This window comes from Phocoena sinus, chromosome 2, assembly GCF_008692025.1.
Source record: "Phocoena sinus isolate mPhoSin1 chromosome 2, mPhoSin1.pri, whole genome shotgun sequence".
Classification (NCBI taxonomy): domain Eukaryota; kingdom Metazoa; phylum Chordata; class Mammalia; order Artiodactyla; family Phocoenidae; genus Phocoena; species Phocoena sinus.
Genome location: NC_045764.1, coordinates 137529233 through 137556401, shown reverse-complemented (window position 1 = coordinate 137556401; position 27169 = coordinate 137529233). Strand labels below are relative to the sequence as shown.

Sequence of the window (27169 nt, the reverse complement as noted above, 5' to 3'; positions counted from 1 at the left end):
AAACAAAATACACAGTGAGCCGAAAATGAACAGCTACTTCAGTATGGCTGGCTGCCAATGACATCCTTAAAAGGGAACTAATACAATCCAGTCTCAGTCTCAAAAGACCTAATAGGACCGTAGGAAAAATAACAGATTAACTTAGTATTAAGCACCATTCATTTCTTACAAAAGAGTAAAGTTCTGTAAACTCAAAATCTAAGAATGCTAAAGTATCAGTTAAAAATGGCAACAACCAAGTCCTAAACATCAGTTCCTCAATGAGAAGTTCTTCTGAACACTTACCCAAGTCTTCCTAGCATCTCAAGCTCAGGGACTTGTGGCCCACAAGTCTCTATTTGCAGTGGTTGATATTCATATAGAGCTTCTTCAAGCTTTTGAATGGGTGGTAATGTAATATGTTGACCCTGTTAGGAAAATAATACTTTTTAATATTACTTTCATATTAATACTTATTTGCAGTCATTTTAAAGATGAGCTAAATTCCTCACATTAAAAATATTACCCATTATTCATTACATTACTGAAACCTGTATTATATAATTAACACATAGTCAGTGACACATGATTTAAAGGAAGAAAACTAAATCCATAATTAAATTAAAATTTAGCCTTAAAGAGTATAGCTGTTAAATGTCAATGGTAGAATTCAGGAAACATATAAGCATAGTCTATTCTCACATTTTTCTATTTTTATTATACAACTTTGACAGTTTTGGTAACCTGTGTTTTGTTGAAAGCTTTAGTTAAGGAAGGACACTAATGAAATTATTCTCTGCAAAGTTTTGCCACATAAATATCTATTCTCTTAAGTCTTTACAATGGAATTAAACTTACTTAACAAATATGTGTATCTGATGTCTACTTACACACACACACACACACACAAAATGAGTAATATTATGCTAAAAATTAAGTTGAATGGAATATCCATGTATTTTTCTGAAAAGAACTACTGGATAAATAAAATAAAAAGATCATACTTGATGGAAAATATACAAAATAAAATACCACTCAGCCACATAGCACCATTACACTGAGATTTATATATTTATTGTAATCTGAGCACATAATTCTAATTTTTAAAAATCCATATTTTTTATATAGTCCATGTTTTCTGATTCTAACTCTAATTCTGTTATTTTCTTGGTATAGTTCTCACCAGCTTCTGTATGTCCTAACTTTTTAATAAAAACTAGTTCTTACAGTTATTAATTCCAATGTTTTCTGGTTTATAATTTATTCCTCTTGTTACCTCCCTTAGTTTCCATTACTTAAATTACTAAGTTGGATACATAAAACATTTGTTCTATGTATGTTTGCATATGACTCATGGTTCTTCTCTTCAACAAGTTTAATACCATGTAGCATTATCCTAGCTAGTTTACCATCATATTAATAGCTTCTCTGACACTGTGACCTCAAAACTCCTTCAGCAAACTCAGGCAAAGGACTTGAACAGACATTTCTCCAGAGATGTACAAATGGCCAACAAGCACCAAAAAAGATGTTTAACATCACTAGTCATTAGGGAAAGGCAAATCAAAACCATGAGGATATAAAATTGCCCCTCAGTATCCCTGAGGGGTCTGGTTCCAAGTTGCCCCAGGGATACCAAAATCATGGATGCAGAAGTCCTTTATATAAAATGGCATACTAGCACAGTCAGACCTCCCTATTCCCAGATTCCTCATGCCTGGGTTCTGCATCCATGAATTCAACCAAACCCAGACTGAATTTCATGGCTGCTTGAAGCCATGGATGTGGAACCCACAAATACAGAGGGCCCAACTGTAGCACTTAGCACCCACAGCTATTTAGGATGGCTATTATCCAAAACAAAAAAAACACATAAAATAACAAGTGTTGGCAAGGATGTGGAGAAATTGGAACTCATGTCCATTGCTGATTGGAATGTAAAATGGTGCAGCTACTATGGAAAACAGACAGCAATTCCTCAAAAGATTAAAAGATTAAATATAAAATTACCATATAAGCCAACAACTCCACTTCTGGGTATACACCCAAAAGTAGTGAAAGGAGGAACTTGAACAGATATTTGTACACCCCTACTCATAGCAGCATTACTCACAATAGCCAAAAGGTAAAAGTAACCTTGTGTCCATTGATGGATAGTGAATAGGGTATTCACACAATGGACTATTATTCAGTCTTAAAAAAGGAAAGAAATCTGATACATGCTAAAACATGGATGAATCTTGGAGACATTATGCTAAGTGAATGAAATAAGCCAGTCACAAAAGGATAAATATTGTATGATTCCAATTATATGAGGTTCTTAGAGTAGTCAAATTCATAAAGACAGAAAGCAGAATGATGACTGCCAGAGGGTGTGGGGAGGCAGGGAATGAGGCATTACTATTTAAATGAGTACAGAGTTTTAATTGAAGAAGATAAAAAAAATCCTGGAGATGGATGGTGGTGATGGATGTACACTGTGAACATACTTCAAAATAGTTAAAATGGTAACATTTATGTAATATATATTTTACCACAACTTTTTAAAATGGGTTTCAGGACTTCCCTGGTGGCACAGTGGTTAGGAATCTGCCTGCCAGTGCAGGGGACACGGGTTCGAGCCCTGGTCTGGGAAGATCCCACATGCCACAGAACAACTAAGCCCGTGCACCACAACTACTGAACCTGTGCTCTAGAGCCTGCGAGCCACAACTGCTGAGCCCACACGCCACAACTAGATGAAGTCCACCCGCCTAGAGCCTGTGCTCCACAACAAGAGAAGCCTCCACAATGAGAAGCCCACGCACCTCAAGAGTAGCCCCCACTTGCCGCAACTAGCGAAAGCCTATGTGTAGCAATGAAGACCCAACGCAGCCAAAAATAAAATAAATAAAAATTTTTTGAAATAATAAAAATTTTTGGTGAAAATTAAAAATGTGTCTTTAAAAAAAATTAAAATTAAAAAAATTAAAATGGTTTTAGATATTCTGATTTGCTCATTTACCTGGCTGAAATAATACACATCAAAAATGAAATAAAAGTGAGATATATGGAAAACTCCATTAACATTATTTTAACCCTTAACCTCCATATGTTTCAGAGCCTTTCTAAATAAACTTGAAACTGTCAAGCTAAATCTTGTACTACCTCTCAGTAATCCAATTTCTGAACAATGAATCTGAATACAGAGTATTACACAGGTTAAAAAAGGGCCTGCCTAAGCAGGACATTCTGAGTGGCATTTTGACATCCCTGTTTCAAAGTGTCTTCTTCATAAGTTACTAAGTACTATATTCTCCTGTCACATTATACAAAAAGTCCAGTATTACTGTCACATTTTTAGGTTAAAAAAAAAAGAAGATAAAGGAAACTGTAAGAATTTTAAAAGGACACCTATTATATTATAGTTATCCCGTAACACAGTAATGCAGATTACTTTGATTACTCCATTTTCACATTACAAATTGGAAAGCAAGACCCAGGAAAGATGACACAAAATGGATAATTCCAAGAGCTGGAATATTTTCCAAGGAAGATAACATTCAAAAAAAAGACAGGCTCTCTTAAGTCATTAGCGTGGGAATGAACACATTAAAAGTAATCATTCCCTAAATAGCAACAATGATGCCCAAGTTAAAAGTTATGATGTCGGGCTCCCCTGGTGGCGCAGTGGTTGAGAGTCCGCCTGCCGATGCAGGGGACACGGGTTCGTGCCTGGGTCCAGGAAGATCCCACATGCCTCTGAGCAGCCAGGCCCATGAGCCATGGCCGTTGAGCCTGCGCGTCCGGAGCCTGAGCTCCGCAACAGGAGAGGCTACAACAGTGAGAGGCCCATATACAGCAAAAAAAAAAAAAAGTTATGATGTCATAAAATCCAAAGTATTGTCTGCAAGTTTGTGGGTACATAAAAGATCATACAATAATAATAGCTAACATTATTTACTCAGTGCCAGGCACTGGTCTAAAGGCTTTTAATACATTATTTCTTTATTATTCACAATATTTTTATGAAATAAATACTATCATCCCTACTTTACAAATGAGGAACAGGGGCTTAGATATGTGACTTAGCAAGGTCACACTGTAGGTAATGGCGGATTGAGGATTAAAAGCCAAGGGTGTCAGATTCTAAAGCCTGTGTTCTTTTCCCCTAACTTCCTTATTTTATGGATAAAGAAACTAAGACCCCTAAAGTATAAATTTCTCCTAAGGTCACATAGTTAGAGTCTTATCTCCTAATTCCTGTCCAGTGTGGGCTCTACCATACCACACTGCCTATCAATATCCTATTTTTAGACAATATAATCACAGTTGCTCAATTTAAAAGTCTGATATTAATAAGTAAGTCCTAGATTTCTATACAAATTCTAATAATTTAGATATGGTCAAAATGCCATAGGTTCAAAAAGACAATTTTTTTTTATTATAGCATTTACAGAGAAATAAACATTACTCGGTGGTAATTCTATTTATCATGAGAATGAGAAAATAAAGTTCATAAATGATACACAACCTAGTCTTCTAATATCCAATCTCTTCCCCCCAAAAGTGGTGTGAGATAGATGCCAAGTTTTTCAAATCTAAAGCTGAGGAAGAACTTACAAATCACTGACATAATTAAGATTTTTTTAAAAAATCACCAAGAGACCAGCTATCTCAACAAGAAGTCCTATGAGGAAAATGTTAGGGGTTTTTTAAGTGACTGGAGGCAAAACGGTGTTTAAAAGTTTCTGGATGCAAAATGAAAATGAAAGTGATATTTCTACACAAAACAGTAAGTGTGATATTATTCTAAATTATCAGGAAAAGAAGGATTCAGATTAAAGAAGTCATACTGTATGATGCAATAGTGATATTCAACACCTGAACTAAATTTGACTTGGCACCAAATGATATAGTATAGATTGAAGAGGGCTATAAAAAAATCAGAAGAGAGGAAAAATCAATGAAAGGTGGAAAACTGAAACAGTGCAACTTGTGCAAGCCCTCAGAGGGCAGACAAAGTCTACAAAAGCAAGGCAATAAAGACAACAATATCACTAGAGCAGTATGTGTGTCTTGAGATTATATGAAATAACAGGGGCAGAGAACGGATATATGGGGAAGTGGGGGCCGAAAGAGACTGAATCAATATGGCACAGCTTACATTACAGCCAGAAAATATTCCAAGACTAATTTGAACTCATATGGTAAAAAATCAGACCCTTCAAAACAATGTAGAAACAAACCTCCATCAAATTACCAAATAAAGGATAAAATGAAAGAATGATGCCCAATATGACAAGAGAGTGTGGAGAAAGATGTTCTCATACACTGCTGATAGGAGAGCAAATAATGGAATTGCTTTCTTTATGAAAAACAATTTAGTAAACATTTAAAGTACTCATATAGCTTAACCCAATAATTCTACTTGTAAGAATTTATAAGAAAAAACAGAAATATACTAATCAAATTTTTATTCAAAAGACTGACCATCACAGTTTATAACTGTGAAAAACCAAAAGGAACATAAATGTTCGGCAATATTGGGAAAATTAAGTAAACATGAGTTTGATTGTAACAGCATGTATGCCATTCAAAATTATGTTCAAAGAGAAATTAATAAACTAGTAAGTACATAATAAGGATGATCTAAACTATTTTTTAAATCTGCATAAGAAAAAAGCTATAATAAAAGCAGCAAAATGTTAACTGTAGTAATCTCTAGGTGATGAGATTATGATTTATATTTTTATCTTTATGCAGTATTTTCTAATTGGCCAAAATGGGTATAATTTTTATAACCATAAAAAAGATAATAAAAATATACTAGGGACCATACTGAACAACACCATAGGGGAAAAATTAAAAACCATACTATATGACAACTGGCTTGGTCTCTTCAATAAGTCAGCAGCATGAGAAAGAAAAGCAAGAAATGTAGCATGAGATATGAGCTGTTCTAGATTTTAAAAGAATTAAGAGGCTTAATAAATATATCAAGAGTCATTAGCTCAGTAACAATTTAGGAAAGGAGAAAACAGTCATGAGACATTTGAGGAACAACTGATGAAATCTGAATGTGGACTGGGTATAAGATTACATTAGAGAATTTTTATTAATTTTGTTTTGTGTGATTATGGCATTATGGTTACATATAAGAATGTCCTACATCAGGGCAGGTCAGAGGGAGATGCAGGTTAAAGAATTTAAAGGTAAAATTTCACAGTAACTGAAATTTACTTCAAAATGGTTCAGAAAAAGATACATATATATGAAGCAAATTAAAGATTACTGAATCTAGACATTAGGCATATGAATATTCATTGTATGATTTTTCTACTTTGCTCTTTTTGAAATTTTTCATTATAAACAGTTTAAAAATATATCATGGAATTTTTGTTAGTCTGAAAAGAAAATACCTAAGCATTTATAGCCAAGAAAATACAATAGTGCTAAAGAAAGAAGAGCCTAGAATCAAGTAGGTCAGGTTTGTAGCTATTTTAGTAATTAGGTTTGAAGATTTGAGTAGTGACTGAGAGGAAGAGGAAAAAAAAAAGATTATAATTAAAACTGCAAGACTTGGTAGCAATCTGGAATAGCTGAGTTGAATACTAAAATGTGAAAACCAGACAGAGCTGAAGACTAACAGAAACAGGGTAATTGGGAAAGAGAAATATTGAGGAAAGAAGATTTTTTAAAAAAAAGATAGAACACAGACTGGGAGAAAATACTTGCAAATTACATGCTTTATAGAGAATCTGTATCCAGAATATATACGAAGGACTCTTATAGCTGAATAATTCTTTAAAAAAAACAAAAACCCCAATTTAAAAATGGGCAAAGATTTTAATAGACATTTCACCAAAGAAGATACACATAGGACTAATAAGCACATGAAATGATGCTCAACACCATTAACCTTTAGAAAAATGCAAATTAAAAGTACAATGAAGTACTACTTCACACCCACTACAACGGCCATAACCAAAGTGTCACTGAGGATGTAGAGAGAAATTACAACCCTTAAACGCTGCTGGTGAGAGTGTACAAGGATGCGACCACTTTGAAATTAGTTTGGCAGTTTTTCTTAAATTTACAAATAAATTTACTATATGACTTAGTAATTCCACTCAAAGGTATCTACCCAAAAGAAATGAAAACACACGACCGAAAACTTTTATAAGAACAGCAGCATTACTCATGGTAGCCAAATAGTGGAAACAATCTAAATGTCCATCAACTGGTGAATGGATAAGCAAAATGAAGTACATTCATACAATATGAATATGAATTCATTCAGTTAATATTTATATGCTGAATACTATTTAGCAACAAAAAGGAATAAAATATTGATACATGCTACAACATATTAACTTCAAAAATTTTATGCTAAAAAAATGAATTTAGGCAAAAGACTACATATTGTTTGATTCCATTTATAAGTAATGTCCAGAAAAGGTAAAACTACACACAGAAAGTACATTAATAATCACTAGGGGCTAGAAGTGTGAATGCAAAGTGACTACACAGAAGTACAAAAATCACCAAATCATACATTTAAAATGAGTAATTTTTTATAGTAAGTAAACTATACCTCAATAAAGCTGTTTACAAAATAAAGAGTTTAAGATGGTGGTTCAAATCAATCAACATTGCTGACTATATATGAAATATCCAAGTAGAAATATTCAGTAAAAGCAGCTAAAAATAAACCCAAGAGAAACTTTGCTATTATCATCAACAAAATGATGGGCAAAGTCACAAGAAAAAATAAAATTTGGGGGAGACAAATGTATAAAGAGTGAGATCCTAGTAATGAGTCCTGAATAACACCCACATTAAGTAATTCAACTACATTTTGCTGACTTTCAAAACCGTAACACAAAACTGACACCCTTTCAATTTCTGTTGTAGTTGCCATATAAATAATAAATAAATGAGGCGTTGAGGGTAAAAATGTAGCAAGAAGAGCCACAGCAAATCATGCAACCTTAGATAATATCTACACTCAGGGGGAAAATTGCAGGCAAACTCTACATTCAATAGTATAATTAATGTTTTACTCCCCTAGAATGTAACAAAATGGAGCCCCTGTTTCTCTTCTAAGGTATACCTTAGAGCCCTAAGTTATATTTCAATAATTTGCTTGTCAAAAATATAAGCATTTGTGGAAAGAGTTTCCAAAATTCAGCTCATTTCCATACAGAAAAACATAAAAACATTTGAAGAAAAATGCTAACAAAGGTAATTATACATGGCTGTAATTTTTTTTTAACTTATTTATTTTTGGCTGTGTTGGGTCTTCGTTGCTGTGCGTGGGCTTTCTCTAGTTGCAGCGAGCAGGGCTACTCTTTGTTGAGGTGCACAGGCTTCTCATTGTGGTGGCTTCTCTCGTTGTGGAGCACGGGCTCTAGGCGCACAGGCTTCAGTAGCTGTGGCACATGGGTTCAGTAGTTGTGGCTTGTCGGCTCTAGAGCACAGGCTCAGTAGTTGTGGCGCACGGGCTTAGTTGCTCCGTGGCATGTGGGATCTTCCTGGATCAGGGCTTGAACCCGTGTCCCCTGCATTGGCAGGCAGAGTCTTAACCACTGCACCACCAGGGAAGCCCATGGCTGTAATTTTAAGCAATAATTTGAAATATATCTTTAACTTGTCTTACTCAGCAAGCTTCAAGTCTACTATAAAAAGTTTACAATTTACTGAGATATATCTGTTAGATAATCTATAGTACACCACAAGTATTATCGTTATTCGTGTCCCTCAAGTAAAGGAAAAGCACAAACTATCTTTTGTGCTAACTCTAAAATGCAGGATTTAATTCCAAATTAAAAATTATATGATCTAGGTTTCTGGAAGCCATTTGACAAGAGATAAAGTTAACTCTGAAAACAACTCTTACTTTAACAGCAACAGAAAAGTTAATTAGTAATCATTAATATACAGGTTGTTGAAATAAGCAATAATGAAAATACCCTTCCAAATCAATCAGTATATGATTTTGATAAGTACCACAGAACAGGTTGTGATTCATAAAGTACTAGCAATTCAGAGTGATGGGTTAAATGATTCTGAAAATCCTTTAACAAAATTTTAAGATTCAGAACTCTCTTAATTTTTATATTTGCTAATAAACTCTGTAAGTTTGGTAAACTCTGTGTATAAATATCTGTTAACATCTGTCTCCCCCATTAGACTGCAAGGCCCTGTTGTTCACTGCCATGCCTCACAGCACAGTACCTGACACCAAAGAGCTGCTCGGTATTTTGTAGAATGAATGAACAATACAAAGGGGCATGTGAACAGTCATCTGGTGTAGTAGTAAAAACATTAGAAAAACAGTAAGATGGAGAGTCAGGTTTCCAAATTCTATAAATTTCACAATGCTCTTACTATATGTAAACAATTGGAATTTTGTAATCACATGTACTATGAGAGTAAGTAAGGAATACATCTCCAGATTCTCCACACTTTAATACTGTTTCTTATTCATTAGAGAAAGTCTGTAGATGTTTTTTTTCCCTAGCCTGGAAATGTGCTTTCTAGTCACTTAAGAACTTCAACAAAATTTCAGACAACAAAACATTGTGGTTATTCTGCTGTAATCAACAACCATTCAAAAGACAAATATTGAACACTAACTATAGCCAAAAACTAAAAAGTACAGCAGTGAACAAAACAGATACAAGCCCCTGCCACCAACAAGCTTATATTCTAGTAGATCACTTTTCAATGAGATTGTTCCTTTTACTTTTATTTTGTTGAATCATCTAAATGCAAAATAAAACAAACAAACAACAAAACAATGATAGTGGTGACTGTTCTTAAAAAACTGGATCCTCTCACATGTTAAAATTATCAAATCCTATAGAAAGTATCACATTGCTAAAGGGAATTAGAAACCAGAATATTTCACTGGTCTCAGAGCACTAAACCAGTACAATTCTGATTATTTCCAGGGAAAACATCTACAGGAGACCTTTCAGAAAATCAATTAATGATTTTTGAAATACTGTTTCTATGTCGGTAAATGTCCTAATAATTTAAATATGTGTGTGCACATATGTACATGTGCTTTCTATTTGTGCACATGTATGCATCTGTATGTGGATGTGGACATATTTTTTAAATTGTATTTGTGTGCGTACTCACACAGTTTTTTATGGAATAGAGAATACTTAAAAAATACACATGGCACTGCCGTCAAGCTACTGATTCTGGGTAATTTCTTTTGGTAATTCGGTTGTTTTCAATTTATTTTAGGAGCAAGCAGAGCAATTTTTATACTATGCTGCTCTGGTCATTCTAGGGTGACATGAGCCTGTCATCACTGCAACAGCTGCACGGTAACAACTTCCTGGTAGCACATAATTTCATGGTAAGTACAATTCATTTTCCCCCATAGAAATGGCTTTCTCTAATCTCTTTCAAAATTTACAGTAAACAGCGTAAGACAAATGAGGGACAAGACCCTGCATGGTAAGAAGTAACTATATACTTATGCTAATACTGCCTCTAAACTAAAATGAACTGAGGTGATTTTATTTCTCTAAGATTCATATTCATCAACAACAGTGAGGGAGTAGGGGCAAACTGGAGGGTTGGACTAGATGTTCGTACAGGTCCAATCTGCTACAATTTCATGACCATAGTAGAAATAAACCACTACCTGATAATATATGATGAAAATAAAAATAATTTTACCCAAATTTAATGTAAAATAGCTTGATTCTATATATACTAAAGAAATGGCCAGTGGAAAAAACAATCACTAATTCCCAGATACCCAAGTCTCTACTAGAATCATCAGACTCCATTCCCTTTCTGAATGCATGTTTTGGAATGAGCAGTATATAACTTTAAAAAAAAAATGATTATGGGTTGGTTTTTTTAAGCATTCTAACATTGACTTATTCCCACAAATCAGCCTTTATGAGCACTCCTGTTTTTTGAAATACTATGCCTAATAGTTAGATTACCTATTTTTCCCCTAATTTTTCCTTCTCAAAAAAAAAAAACATACTTTTCCAGAATATGAAAGAGGATTCATCTTGAATACACTAGGAACAGCACCATATTTTTCTGGCTCTTTACTGACCATCAGTTCCATTTGAATATGTAAGATGCTTTGAAACATCAAAGAAGAATTTCTTTATCTAGCCAGGCTTAAACTTCTTGTTCATTAGAAATCAAATAGTCCTAAAAAAGTTATATCCTCACTTGGCCAAGCCAAGTCTCTGAAACTGTTTCTATATCAAATTGGCCCTGAAAACATCATCAAAATCTGCTCACTACAGGGGAATTACTTTAAGCCTTTGTTAACTAAATTCATTTGTAATCTCCTCCCCACCACACACACCTTTAGTGTTCAAATTACCACACAGAAAAATGTTCTTTAATAATGCATCAACTCTATTTTAGAACTCATATTGTCACACCAATCTAAACTATTCCTTGAGAAAGAATTTCAAAAGTAAAATGTAACATATACAGAAATGTTAAATGTAGGGGAAAAATTAGGAAATAATATCTTTAGAAAAAGATTGATATCATTAAAGTATGTTGAATATAATAACAACCAAATCCTGCCCATTTTTAAAGTTAATTAATTAATTAATTTTTTTGGCCATGCTGTGTGGCTTGCAGGATCTTAGTTCTCCAACCAGGGATTGAGCCCGGGCCCCGGCAGTGAAAGCGCCGAGTCCTAACCATTGGACTACCAGGGAATTCCCTGCACGTTTTTTTTTAAAAAGCATTTCTATGAATTCCTTTGTATTGATGTAGAACTACTATGGCTTATGTAGAAACTAAATGCAACAATATATTTGTGGACACGTGTAATTAGTTTTCAGAAAGCCCAGGGTTCCAAACTATAGGTGAACATGAAATATAAAAGGAATAACATTTTCTCCCTCTGATGTAATGTGTTTTGACTATAATTATGTACACAAACTTCTTTCCTCCATGATACAAAAATAAAGACAGAAAAGGAACTAAGCTAGTCATCACTGCCTTAAATAATTCTATACCTAACACATCCAAGAGACATCCAAATGTTATCTAGAAGGATCCTAAGTGATGTGACTGATTTAAGTTCAACACAGCTACAACAATGAAGTCACACCTTGCACAGGAGTTACACTCGGTTCTAAAGTCAGAGTAAGGCAAAAACTGGTCAAAATAACCCCTCAAAAATCCTTTAAATAGCCCATAAAGTATACCGTACATTGTTCTGCACATATTATAATCTCTTTGTATAAATCCAACTCAGCTAGTTTTTCCTCCAGCATTAGAAGAGATTACTGTTTGTTCTGTGGAAAACCAGATAAAGTACTTGTCTTGCTTTTAGCAACTTTGTTGTTTCAAAAACATTTTTTTACTGGGGGAAGAGAGGAATTCTTTGCTATTTGTCTCCCTCGTTTGGTGTTTTCAACTTTAGTTGAATTCAAATAAGTTAAATGTACATATGATATGACTCTGCTGAACATGACAGGTATTTGAATGTTCATTCAATTGAATTCATGGACAAAAATGACATTTGAGATGGGCTATGAAGGTTGAATGGGGCTGAAATGGAGGGAAAGGAAGAGTATTTCTAGTGAAAAGAATTTTAATACCAAGAACAGCTTCAGTGCAGTAGTGAAAATAGGAGCCAGAATATAAATGATAGAAGAAAGAATGGGAGCTGAGAAGTAGAAACACTGAATAAACTTGATTATTATTTTCATCAAATTCTAAGATAAAATAAAAATAGGGAGATATGGCATTAGCTTAAAGAAAAAGTAGGATCCAAGGAAAAGATTCTGTTTATCTTGTATGGTTTTGTTGTCCTAGGTTTTATTTTTCCTTGAGCACTGATAAATGAGGCAGTGTTGAAAAGTATTATTTTTACATTCTTTCTCTGATGCTTGTCTTGCTACTGAACTACCATTTGTGGCCAAGAGGACAGAGCATCCAGCAAATCATAACTGTTTCTATAAAAAGATCAGAAAAGAAAAACATCAAGGAGACTATCTGGTGAGACAAAATCTACCTCGTTAAAAGAGTCTGCACTAATTTTAAGAAAAAGAGCATTTACCAGCAATTTTACAAACTTTTTAGGCATATAGCATTTTAGCTCATTTACTTTTAGTAATTGCAAAAAGTTTCCAAAAAAGAATTCTCACCTTGGCACTTTAAGTAAACTTTTAGTTAACCATCAATAACAACAACTTAAACATAAGTCTAAATTTTTGAATATGATAAAATATGAAAATTGCTTTATATAGTTTTCTACAAATATTACTATTATGATATAAGCAAAACAAAAAATATCATATAAGATTAGTAGTATTTTGAAGCAGAAATATTTTTCAGTGAAAAGGTAGCAGAAAGCTTCTTTACACCATAATAGAGACTGAATAATTCAAGAAATCATATTTTATTTAGATATAAACCCTCTGTGCCTAGTACAGTGCTTGGTACATATTAGGAATGTTTGTTTCATGAATGAGCAAATGTTTTATAATGATCCACAGTATCCCACTCACTCCAATCCTCTAATCCAAACCATCCTCCCAAAACACTACATAACAAATATGATTCTATTTGAGGTCACTTAACTACAGAGTGAGTAGTTATTGTGCTATTCCCACTGTAGAAAATAAACAGCTAAGCCAAACTATACTGACTTTATCCTTCTGTCCTAAAAGGAAACAACAAATACTAGGAATACCTTAACCATCCCAATCTGTCTTCCCCAAACACATATCACCACTACCACCTTCACAAAACCACCATGTAATTAGATCTAGACTCTAAATGTAGAATAGGATAGAATATTTAGGATTCTTTGATTCCCTTACAATTTCACATAAATTGTCTTTTACTAAAGTCATGCTGATATAGAATGTTATTACTTAACAGTGGGATTCCACACAAAGGACACAGAAATATTTACTGAACATCTACTTTATGCCATGTACTATGTTAGTCCCTATCCATACAGTTGAGGTAAGTATTATTTTGTTTATGTTACAGGAAAAGAAACTAATGTTCTCCAAGGCCAAGTAGCCTACCCAGGTTTTAAGCCCTATACTGCCAGAATTCACCAAGCACTATCTTATTACAGGACTATGGTATTAAAATTGATTTATCTGAACATTTAGTGGATGTTAGGCACTAGTGAAGGGATGATAGAAAGGAGGCACCATCAGAACTGATTCTACTTTGAAGCATTCAGCAACATATATTTATATTTATTAAACGTAAATTAGGAAATGCTTATTTGTTTTAAAAATGTTAGTATATAAGTGCTTTTTAAATGACAGTTACCCTAGTCCATTAAAACATACAACTCAATTTCTTTTTTGAAAATATTCACATTCAACTTTACCATAGTACATTTAGATTGATGCAAATTTCACCTGTACTGAGATATGTGCTTCATTCTTCTTAGAAACTCTCTTAGAAGTTCAGTCTTCTTTTCATAACAAGCAAAAATATTATCTTCCTCAAAAAAATGTACAAAATTGTGGCTTGTCTATGAATCTGTGAAAATTGAATATATTTTGAAATACGAACCAGAAAGACCATTTCAGCTAGAAAGAATTCCTAGCAATGTAGAGGTAAGCTACCTTCTTAGAAAGTTGACTTAATAACCAAATCTTTAAATCACATTTTACTACACTTTAACAGATCATTTTTCATAATTGACAGACATGTTTTATGTTTATGATATGAATTACAAAATAAATGCAGAAAAAATCATTATCTTGGTAAATTTTTCATCTGAGAACATTATGTGTTCACCGAGGATAAAAATGGTTCCACAAATACAGGAGTACACAGACTATCACATAATTTGTTTTCTTTTTTAAAAATTAAAAAAACTAACTTTATTTTATAACCTTCATAAATAAATACATAAACATACACATAAATAAATAAATGAGAGGTACATTTAGTAAAACAGTGCCCTAGAAGACAAAGAAAGCAATTAGTATGGGAGACTTTAATGAACACAGCTTTAAAGCCCTTCTGGAAATTACTGGCTGAATAAAAGCACTAACATTCTACCAGTTGCTGAGACAGGTGCTACTGACAGTCAGCTGCATTTGCTGAAGCATATTCTAAAGATTACTAATTAATCTCTACACTGAAACCAATGGCTGCCTGCCATTTTGATCACCATTTAAAAAAAAAAAGCAAAAGAAATAGTCGCTCTATGACCAAACACAACTCTAGGTAAAACACAACTCTAAGTAAGTTCTGCATCTACTTAATTACTTAGTTACATTATTTTCTGGTGTTCTTTATTCTAAACCCAAGACTTCTACAGGTTGGACTCATGGGTCTTATAGTCTCTCCACTTGCTATTTCTGAGTTATTTCTACTTACCACAAAGAATATGAAAGCATTTGTGAGATACTTGGGGAGAAGAGTCTTTCTTTGTTGTTAATTTTGAACCTTTCGATCCTAAGTTCAGGAGAATATGACTCATGGAGGCATTCTCCTTTAGACCCAATCTGCCTTTTCATTAGAACTTACCCACACTCCCCTTTTCCAACTCCCAACACACACACACACACACACACACACACACACACCTGAATACTCTGTTCTACCACCATAATATCCTACCTTTATCTTATGAACTCTGTTCAAAGCACTGCTCAGAATTTAGCAAACATTAAAATAGTTCATGTTTCCAAGTCTGGGCAATTATTATAAAAGTGATTCTGCAGTTCTTTTAAAATATGCTGGGACAAGGTGCCAAAGAAATTGTTTTAAATCCATTTGAAAACATATAAACATATATAGATAAAGTGAAAAACGTATGTGAGGGTTCTTCTTGTGATTTTCCATCCTTTTAATGTTTCAAGTTAACATTGATCCTTGAGTCTTAAGTAACACTATCTGTTCTACATGTTTTTAAAGTTGCTTTCATTCAACTGTACATGCCTGTGACCTCCACAATGACCTCTACAAAAGCAGTTGTGCACTTTACTGTGGTGCAAATCCTCACAGACAAGTTGAACCTGTTCTTTTTGGCACTGAGCCCTTGCGCTGAACACACAGCTGAGATTTATTATAAAAGGGGAACTAAGGGGCATTATTGCACAACATTTATCCTTCACATACAGCCAAGTATAATCTTTTACAACCTTTGAGAGCTCTTAAATAAATAGATCGTCCCTTAATTGCATAAGGAGTTTCTTATTTGTCACCAATCATACGGCATGTTGAGATTCATTTTACATTAGGAAAAAGCTAGCACACAAAACATACATACTAAAAGTTGTTAAAGTTAGTCTCTTAATATTTATTCAAAACTAATAATACTTTGAATACTCAGACCTAAGGATAATTACCTAACTTGCTGTTTTTAGCAAGGTCAATGCTGCAAAGTAATAAACACCTGCCTTCAAGGAGCTATACTTTAAGAAAACAGGTTTAAAAAAATCTTCCTACAGCACTCCTATGGGTCTTTTAAAAACATTTCAGAGAAAATATTAACCTTTACTTTTACACTGTTTTGTGTTTTCTTTTTAATTTCAAAGTTCAATTTTAATTAGCTTTCCCATAGCATTTTAAAAACAGTTTCTGTTTCTAAAGAATTTTGAACTGAGCTGATAAACATGACTGCAACTAGTATACTTTCTCACTTCAAGAACAGATTGATACCCTGGGGGAAAGAAGAATTTCATGAGTTCTAAGAAGTATCTCTTATAACAGGAATTACCACACCATTTACATTAATTCTTCAGGATTTGCTAATTGATCTATCATCAAGACTTGCCTGTTGAAAACAAAGAAACTAATATAACCTCAAAAGTATTCTATCTTGAAAGTCAGGTTCAAACTAGCTTATCAGCTAACTGCTCAACATAAAGGAAACTAAAATATGTTGATTCAGGTGAATATTTCCTTGCTCTGAATTCTTCTAATTTATTTTATTACTATTAAGTGTACAAACAATTGGGAAAAAATGCCTGTAGACTTATGGGGACGGGGGGGCAGGGTGTATTGTTTAATGGACACAGAATTTCAGTTTTACAAGATGAAAAAAATTATGGAGATTGATTGTAGTGGTGGTAGCAAACAATATGAATATATTTAATACTACTGAAATGTACACTTAAAAACAGTTAACATGATAAATCTTATGTATGTGTGTCTTACCAATATAAATTTTTTTAATTTAAAAGATAAAATCATAATTGTTTTAAAGATTGATGAATGAATTGATTTTTTTAATGGTGAAAAAAATCTAATGTTACATTTTTAGCAATCAGGGGTTCATAGTGAACAAAACAGACATGTTCACAGATGATACTAAATACATTCTGTAATGACAAAATAACTGAAGAGTTAAATAAGAAATTTCTTTCATTAAAATTAAACATTTTAAGTAACACATTTATATTGCTCCATACCTAAGAAAAGATGTTTTAAACAATTTGTCTCTCTAATACTCTCTCCCTTTGTCTAGGGAATACAAGTAGAAGTTCATGAGTTTGGACATTTTTTAAATTCATCACTAAAAAGAACACATTTTTTCTTTATGTAGTCTTTCAGGAAAAAACCTGTATTAAATTTTAAGTGATTTTGCAAGCATTAAATCTTTAAATAGATATAATTAGCATGCTAGAAAATCACTAACCAGTTTTATTCATAATATTTATACTACTTGAGGAAACAAAAATTGATGAGAATAACTATAAAACATGAATCAAATATGTTAAAAATGTCTCAAGACTTGATCTTACACTATGTTCTAACACTATGTCAACACTGGTGGTATTTTTTAAATACCTAAGCCCTCTAATTCATTTTGAAATGCATGCCCTTCAAGATTTCCATAATTTCCAAAACCACTCCTGATGAAGTCATAACTATAATTAAAAATAACATCCAAAGAACCCATAGTTGCAATGTCAAGCAGTTTAACCCAGGTTAACCTCCAAATAACTTAAAGCAGCTGTAAGAACAATACCAGTCTCCATTTATTTTGGTTCTTCACACTATAACAGCTTTCCCATCTATGTCTCTCTTCTTTCCATCAAGAATGCAAGCAAATACTCTATCTGCCTATAACTTCTGACTCTTTTAAATTCCCCATGTTATGTGTCCTCACAGAATAACACAGTGTTTAAAACACAGTCTTTGGAGTCCAAAAAGTCAAATCCCAGCTCTATCTTGAGTATCTTTTTTTAACAAGCCTTAGTTTCACCTGTAAAATTATATTAATGAATCAAATAAAATATATTTAAAGGACACAGAAGAGTGTACTGTCTACAAAACGCTACTACATTATCACCTTCATCAGGAGCAGAAAGAAGAGGAATATTCTGCACCACCTCCACAGACCATCTCTTAGTCACTACCACCAGATAAAATCACCACAGGCAATTATCAACATAGGAACTGGTAACCTTTCCAAAGTCTGCCTGTAAGAGCTCAAAACATCTTCCTGCAGAAACAAAGTTTTGAAACAGGGCACAATCCTAGGCTAACAATATATAAAACATTAATTATCTTAAATTGAGTGTAGAACCCTGGAAGCAATACAGGAGAGAAAACAAAGAAAAGTTTACTTTCTGTTTCCTGGGTGCAACCCTGGCCTTAGGCAAAAACTTCAAATTTCTGAAATTTTAGCTTCTCCCATTTTGCCTTTTGCATTCCTATCCAGCAGACCTAGTGTCTTTCCCAGGCATTTTATGTCCCCACAACGCTGTAACACTAAGTTCCTAATTGGAAACATTCCACTCAAACCTACTGACTCTTAATGTGCTCCCTGATCTTAAGTTACCAACCTGCACCTCACCACAATCAAAACTTCCTGCTATCACTAAGGTGTTAGAAGGAAAGAAATTGCATTGCATGATTTTACATACTGGACATCTGGTTTTTATTACATTATTATTGTTTTTAAAAAGAACATTTGTAAAACATTTTTTTCTGGAACAAAATACAAAGCAGTAGTTGCCTTTTAAATATATGGGCTAAGAAATATTCACTGATATCTCAGGCAAATTTTTCATCTTCATATTTACCTATATAAAAAACAGATTCTCAAAAAGCATTAACATTTATCAAAATGACAATTAGAGTAACATCAGGAATTCCACAATGAGAACTGGTAAGGGTACAGAAGCCCTGGGTAAAATCTGAATGACCATAAATAATGAAATTCAAAGAATCTCAGAAGTATGCAAGATATTAAACATCATCTCAAGTCTTACTGGCCACTGGATTTTGAATCTCTTCTTCAAAAAACCAAAACCAAAGCACCAAAACAGTCTATAGAGATATGTCTCAGTACCCAAATAAATGTATAAAAGTATACACCTAACTGAATGAAGAAGAGATGAAACCTGTATGACACAACAAAATTTTATATCTCTATGTGCACAAATCACAATATCTGTCTTACAGAAGTTTAACTACAACTTTTCTTCTCTTCATTTTCTTTATCCCATAAGACTTTCTAGGAAACATTATTATTACTTTTTTTTTTTTGGTCGCACCGTGCGGCATTCGAGATCTTAGTTCCCCCCAGGGATCAAACCCACGCCCCCTGCAGTGGAAGCACAGCGTCTTAACCACTGGACCACCAGGGAAGTCCTGGAGACATGATTCTTGCTGAAGAGAGATATGCTCTTGCTTGAGAACAATGCACTGACATCAATCACCATGGTAATACACATACAAATTCATAAATATTTAGGAAGCTTCCTTAATTACAGTATTTTAATCAATAAAGCACCAGCTAATTTCTTAACTATGAGTTCATCTAAGGCTTTAACTTACTCTACATTCTTGGTTTCTGTTTCTAATAATTCCAAGTGATAGCCAGACTAATGTTTGTTTTTCCATATATTTACCACACAACATCTGCTCAATACAAATTCCCATAAATGTGAAACCAATAAAGAATGGAGTTACTTTTACAGCTTTTATTATCTGCAAATGAAATTATACTTTAAGTCATTCTTTAATGACTTAAGTCATTAATACTTTTTAACGAACTATATCATTATTTCCTATTACCCTATTTATAACTTAGAACAAATTCTTCTTCCTTTGTGTTTAGACTCCTTAAAATTTTAGGAAATTCTACATCCAGTTCTAACACTTACATTTAGGGTTAGTCACTTAAATCACTCTCTTCCTTTTACTTCTTTGTTTTCAGCTTCTTTACTTTTTGAAAAAATTATCTATGTTACCTATAAAGGAACTAATAAGTTAAATCTGGAAATAAGTTTGCTTTGTAATTTACGGTATCTAAGAAAAATCATTCAAAGGATCTGCTTTGAGCCTACTTTAATTTCATTTTCTCACAAATACCACATTATAAAATATATTCCAATCAATAAGGCTTATATTATTCCAAATGAATAAGGTTATTTACCCATGTCCCATAAGCATTAACTCACAGAGCCAGAATTTGAACCTACTCAGTCTGATATTAAAGCCCTTTTCTATCCCTAACCACAGTGCTATCCTGCCTATAAAAGTCTCTTGCTTGTGCCATTAAACAGAATGTCAGGAGGCTACCATTACCTTTCATTACTTCTCATTCTCAACCCAAATGCTACTATTGGAAAAGCACAAGTTGCTACTATATAGAACACAAGGAAAATAGCTTGATAATCTTTGATAAAACGCAGTGGAACTTTGCTAGAACTAGTGACAGCTATGAAAAACTATGCAAAATTATTTACCATTTCAAGGATAAGAGGTCTTGTACCAGAAATGGTTGATTACATTTATGGATCTAATTTCTAAAACTAAAATCATTACTACAGAAATAAAAAGACTATTTTACAGAGCCATATCATTATCAATAATCCTCTTTGTATACACAAGGGCAATGTAGGAGTTCCTACCAATGATAGTATGGTTGGTTCAAGGTCTAACATTATTTCCTGTATCAAATACTTTTTCCTTCTTTCATTTCCATCTTTACCTGTCTCTCTCCTACTTCACATGTTTAACTCAAGAGACACTCTGGTATAATGGAAAAAGAAATGATCTTAAGGATCTGAAGGCTTATACTCTCACTCTGATTTCCATTGTCCTTCTGGGCTTACAGGACATATCAGTAAAAAAGGGCGGGTAGGTAGGATTAATAATATTGATACAGAATATTTACATGTAAGTACATTCAATGGTATAAAATACTCTTCAACTAAAAGATCTTATTAATATGATTACAGATACAGAAATCTAGCACCACAGGCATTTCAAACAACTCAATATACTGATTTTAGATGTATTCTAAAAAGCCCATTTACACTAAATAACATTTATTTTTATAGCAGAATATAATCAACAAGACTGCAATAGTCAGGAAGTTTTGAATGAATGTTTGTCAATTATTTCAATTAGCACTCTTCAATTTAAATGTATGATCCTCCAAATGTATTCCCAAAATATAACTTGAAAAAAGGCACTGCTATTTATCTTATGAAAAAGTAAGCCCTAAATAAATTTCCAGCAAAATAATCCAAAATGGTGTTTACATTACATGAGTGATTTGCTGTTTCTCAAAAACAGCAATGTAGGAAGTCAGTAATTCTCAAACTTGCAAAGTATTTCCATGTGCTTAACAAGAAAACCATCTTGTCACTTGACAATGACACAGTCCAGAGCTCAATATTTATGGACATAAACTCCTAAATAAGCTAATACACACCTCAATGCAAATACTAAATATACTATGGTATCTTTCACCTAGTCTTCAAGATTATCACTCAATATCCACCAAAGGGAAAATATATTAAGATCATATGTTTCTTAAGAAAAGTTAATACCTTTTATTACTATAAGCCTTATTTTTATACATGTGTTTTTATCTAACAAATATATAGAAAATAGGTATATATGTGTGCATGTACATAAAATCTGATGAGGCAGGAGAAAAATATGAAAGCACAACATGAAATAAAACAAAAAACTAAAACACTATTACCATTTCTCACTAGCCAAGATGCTTAAGTAGCCCCTCCTCAAACAGGTATTATTGAATTACATGGCTATGAAAATGTGAGGAAAAAGGCAAACAAATAAAGAAATAAGTTTAGGTTATAAGTATTTTTAAAACACTGTGAAAATCTGTGTAATTTTCCTTTAAAACGTACCTCTTTATACTAAATCCCAAAAAAGGTGACAAAATCAGGGAAGCTAAAGCCCTATTGGGCTCTAAAACTACAGAAAGACAAAGACAAAGAGAAATCTTGAAAGCAGTAAAAGAAAAATGACTATTCACATATCAGGGAATCCCAATAAGGTTAACAACTGACTTCTCATCAGAAACCACAGAAGTCAGAATGTGGTGGGATGACATATTAAAAATGCTGAAAGAAAAATACTATCAACTAAGAATTATTTGTCCAACTAAACTATGCAACAAACCAAAGGCAAAATAAAGACATTCCAAGATAAACAAAGACTGAGTAATCTGTTGCAAGCAGACATGAATCACAAAATATAATAATAGTACTAGTCTTTCAGGTTAAAAGGAAATAACAGCAGGCAGTAACTCAAATTCTCACAAAGAAATAAAGAACACTAAAAAGGTAATTTCATGGGTAAATACAAAAGATGCAATGAAAATGTTTCTTCCTCTTCTCTTCTCTTAACTGGTTTTTAAAATAACTGCAAAGAATGGTAAAACTGTATGATTTGGCTTTTAACATATAATAGAATATATATGACATTAATAGCGCATAAGAGGAAAAAGAAATGGAGTTAATCTGGATCAAAGATTACTGGTATTGAATTAGTATTAACATGAACTAGTTTGTAATAAGCTAAGATGCATAGTGTAACCTTAAAAAGTAACTCAAAAAATAGGCATAGTAAAAAAATTTTTAATGTCTAACACAAAACAAAGCAAGAAAAAAGAGAGGAAAGAAAGGGACCATGTGACATATAGAATACAAATATCAAAATGGCCAAATCATATCTGTAATTACATTAACTGTAAATGGGTAAACACACCAGTCAAAGGGCAAAGACTGTCAGACTGGAAAAACAAAATCCAACTATACACTGTCTATAAAAGACACATGTTAGAATCAAAGACATAGACTGAAAACAAAAGTGTGCAACAAGATAAACTATGAAAACAATAACCATGAGAGAGCCACAAAACAGTCTTAAAGACAAAAATGGTTACATAACTGAAGACAGAACTAGACAATTTGAAAATAGTTACAGATTTCAATACTCCACTCTCAATAACTGACAAACTAGACAAAAAATCACTAGACAGTGACTAGACAGTGACGATACAGAATATTTAAACAACATTATTAATCAATCAAAATGATGTAACATCTAACACTGTACCCAACAACAGTAAAATACACATTAGTTTCAAATATTTTCCCCAATAGAGAATATATTGGGTCATAAAATAAGAATCAATAAGTTTAATAGGGTTGACCTCATATAACATATTTGTCTGACCACAAAAGACTTAAATTGGAAATAAACAAGAGAAGAAAATTTGGGAAATCCACAAATATTTGAAAATTAAACAACAGATTTCTAAATAACCTATGGTCAAAGAAGAAATAACAAGGGAAATGAGAAAATATTTTCAACCGTATAAAAATGAAAACAAAAATTATTAGTGCAGATAAAGCCGTGCAGAGAAAAATTTATAGCTTTAAATACCCATTCTAGAAAGAAAGAGCTCAAGCAAATAATTTAAGTCTCTATCTTAAGAAACTGGGGAAAAAAGAACAAAGTAAACCTAAAATAAGAAGAAAGGATATAATAAATATTAGAATAAAAATCAATAAAACAGAAATTAGAAAACAACAGAAAAAGAAATCCATAAAGCCAAGGATGATTTTGAAAAGATCAACAAAACTGCCACACTGTTAGCTTGACTGACCAAGAGTAAAAAAGAAAAGATACAAACTACCAACATAGGAAATGAAAGAAGGGACATCTTACCTAACCCTACAGAAATTCAACTTAGATGAAATTGATCAATTCCAAGGAAAATTCAAATTACTAAAGGAAGGGAGGTAGTGAGAGAGGAAGTGAGAGGAAGAGAGAGAGGAAGGAAACACAAAAGAAAATGGCAAAAAAAAAGAAAATGAAAAGGTCTAAATAGACCTACATCAAGTAAAGAAATTTAAAGGTACTTGGAAATATTCCTATTTAAGAAAAGCCAAAGCCAGATGGTTTCACTGGTGAAATCTATGTTTCACTGGTGAAATCTATCAAACTTTTAAAGAAGAAATAATACCAATTCTTCACAAACTCTTCCAGAAAACAAAAAAGAAGGAAATATTTTCCAACTCATTCTATGAGGTCAATATTCCCCTGACACTAAAGCCAGACAAAGTCATGCTATGGCACTGATGAAGCATTAAAAACATTATATTAAGGAAGCTAGACTCAGGACTTCCCTGGTGGCGCAGTGGTTGAGAATTCGTCTGCCAGTGCAGGGGACATGGGTTCGTGCCCTGGTCCGGGAAGATCCCACATGCCATGGAGCAACTAAGTCCGTGCGCCACAACTACCGAGCCTGCGCTCTAGAGCCCGCGAGCCACAACTACTGAGCCCGAGTGCCACAATTACTGAAGCCCACACGCCTAGAGCTCGTGCTCTGCAACAAGAGAAGCCACCCAATGAGAAGCCCGCGAACCGTAACAAAGAGAAGCCCCCGCTCGCCGCAACTAGAGAAGAGCCTGCGCGCAGCAACAAAGACCCAAGGCAGCCAAAAATAAAAATTAATTAATTATTTTTTTTAAAAAAAATGGAAGCTAGACTCAAAAGACTACATACTGAAAAATTCCACATATAGGAAATGCACAAAAAAAAGAGAGGCAACTTTACAGGGACAGAAAGCAGAGAAGTGGTTGCTAGGGTCTGAGAGTGGGAGTAGGAACTAACTGAAAACTGTCACAGGAATATTTCTGGGGTGATGAAATACAGTAAGTCCCCTACACATGAACCTTCAAGTTGCAAACTTTCAAAGATGCGAACATGCATTCCACCAACGTCAGGCATGAGTGAAACTGTACTCTGCCCTCCACCTCCTTCAGCTCTACCATCTCCCACTTCCTCTCCTTCCTCCAGTCAGTAACTTCTTGCCTGTTTACTTGATGCCAGCCCCTGTATGCCAGATGTTGTACTCTATGACTGTACTTTTCAAGGTAATGTACTATAAGATTAAAAATGTTTTCTTTCTTTTTTGTGTGTATTTGTTTTTTATGTATTATTTGTGTGAAAAGTATTATAAACCTATTACAGTACGGTAATATGTAGCTGACTGTATTGGTTGGGTACCAAGGCTAGCTCTGTTGGACTTACAAACAAATTAGACTTACGAACATGCTCTCGGAACTCATTCATATGTAGGGAACTTACTGTATTCTAAAACTGTATTATGGTTGCACATACCTGTAATACCATTAAAAATCATTAAATTATACACTTAATACAGGTGAATTTTATTATATGAAATTATACTTCAATAATCCTGTTTAAGAAAAAAACTGACTCATTGAATAAATCAACAACCTCTAGCTAGAGTGATCAAGATAAAAGAGAATACTGGGAATTTTTAAAGAAATATTACTCTAACACTTACAGGCATTAAAAGAGTTTCGAGGGAATATCATAAACAACTTTATGTCAACAAATATGATAACCTGGATGAAATGCTCATATTTCTTGAAAAATACAACTTAAAAAAAATGAACATCTAATAGCTTATATCTATTTTTGAAATTTAGCTGACCAAAAACCTACATGCAAAAAAAAAAAAAAAAAAAAACCTACATGCAAACAAAATTAGAGTACCAGATGGTTTCACTAGTGAAACTCTATAAACATTTTGGGAAGAAATAACATCAATTTCTTACAAACTCTTTCAAATACAGGGTAGATCCCACTTCCAAATGTGACCAAATACTCTGACAAAACCATTCCAGGCATTACCAGTAAAAATGTTAACAGTATTACCCTGATACCACAGACAAAGACATCTAAAGGCAAAGAAAACGGTGAACCAATATTCCTCATAAATACAGACATAAAAAATTCTTAATAAAAATATTAGCAAATTGGGCTTCCCTGGTGGCACAGTGGTTGGGGGTCTGCCTGCTGATGCAGGGGGCATGGGTTCATGCCCCAGTCTGGGAGGATCCCGCGTGCCGCAGAGCGGCTGGGGCCGTGTGCCGTGGCCGCTGGGCCTGCGCGTCCGGAGCCTGTGCTCCACAGTGGGAGAGGCCACAGCAGTGAGAGGCCCGCGTACCGCAAAAAAAAAAAAAAAAAAAAAATTAGCAAATTAGCATATATCATGACCAGGTAGAATCATGTAGGGTTTATCACAGTAATGTAAAGTTAATTTAACATTTGAAAATTTAACATACCACATTAACAAAGTAATGAAGAAAAACCATTATTCAACAGATGCAATAAAAAAGCATCTAACAAAATTCAACAGCCACTCATGAAGTTTTTAAAATTTCAGTACACTCAGATAAGAGGAACTTTCCTCAGTCTAACTGAAGACATCCATGAAAATTCTATAGCTAATATGATATACAACGTTGAAAGGCTAAATGAATTTCCCTTTACGTAGGGAAATATGGCAAGAAAAAGAAAAAAAACAAAGGAAGAAGTAAAACTGTCTCTACATGCAGATGACATGATTATCTAAAAAAAAAAACAATGTAAAAGCAACTGTGAAAACTACAAAGTAAAATAAGCCAGTGCACAAGATACAAGACCACTATAAAAAGTATATAGTAGGGGCTTCCCTGGTGGCACAGTGGTTGAGAGTCCACCTGCTGATGCAGGGGAAACAGGTTCGTGCCCTGGTCCATGAAGATCCCATATGCCGCGAAGTGGCTGGGCCCGTGAGCCATGACTACTGAGCCTGCGCGTCTGGAGCCTGTGATCCGCAATGGGAGAGGCCACAACAGTGAGAGGCCCACGTACCGCAAAAAAAAAAAAAAAAAAAGTATATAGTAGGAGTAAGCAACAGTAAAATGAAATTTAAATAACTATTTCCTTTAAAAAGTAGCCAAAGTCTTCCCTGGTGGCGCAGTGGTTGAGGGTCTGCCTGCCGATGCAGGGGACACGGGTTCATGCCCCGGTCTGGGAAGATCCCACATGCCGTGGAGCGGCTGGGCCCGTGAGCCATGGCTGCTGAGCCTGCGCATCCGGAGCCTGTGCTCCGCAACGGGAGAGG

General features: G+C 33.8%; 1 protein-coding gene across 2 annotated transcripts in view; it reads right to left on the bottom strand.

The window, feature by feature from the left end:
• MNAT1 (MNAT1 component of CDK activating kinase) overlaps window positions 1-27169 on the bottom strand; it is a 214178-nt gene that overhangs the window by 92138 nt on the left and 94871 nt on the right. For both annotated transcript variants that reach the window (XM_032621477.1, XM_032621478.1), the window contains exon 7: window positions 286-407. In XM_032621477.1, the coding sequence (XP_032477368.1) occupies window positions 286-407 (122 nt within the window). The remainder of the gene's footprint in view (window positions 1-285; window positions 408-27169) is intronic.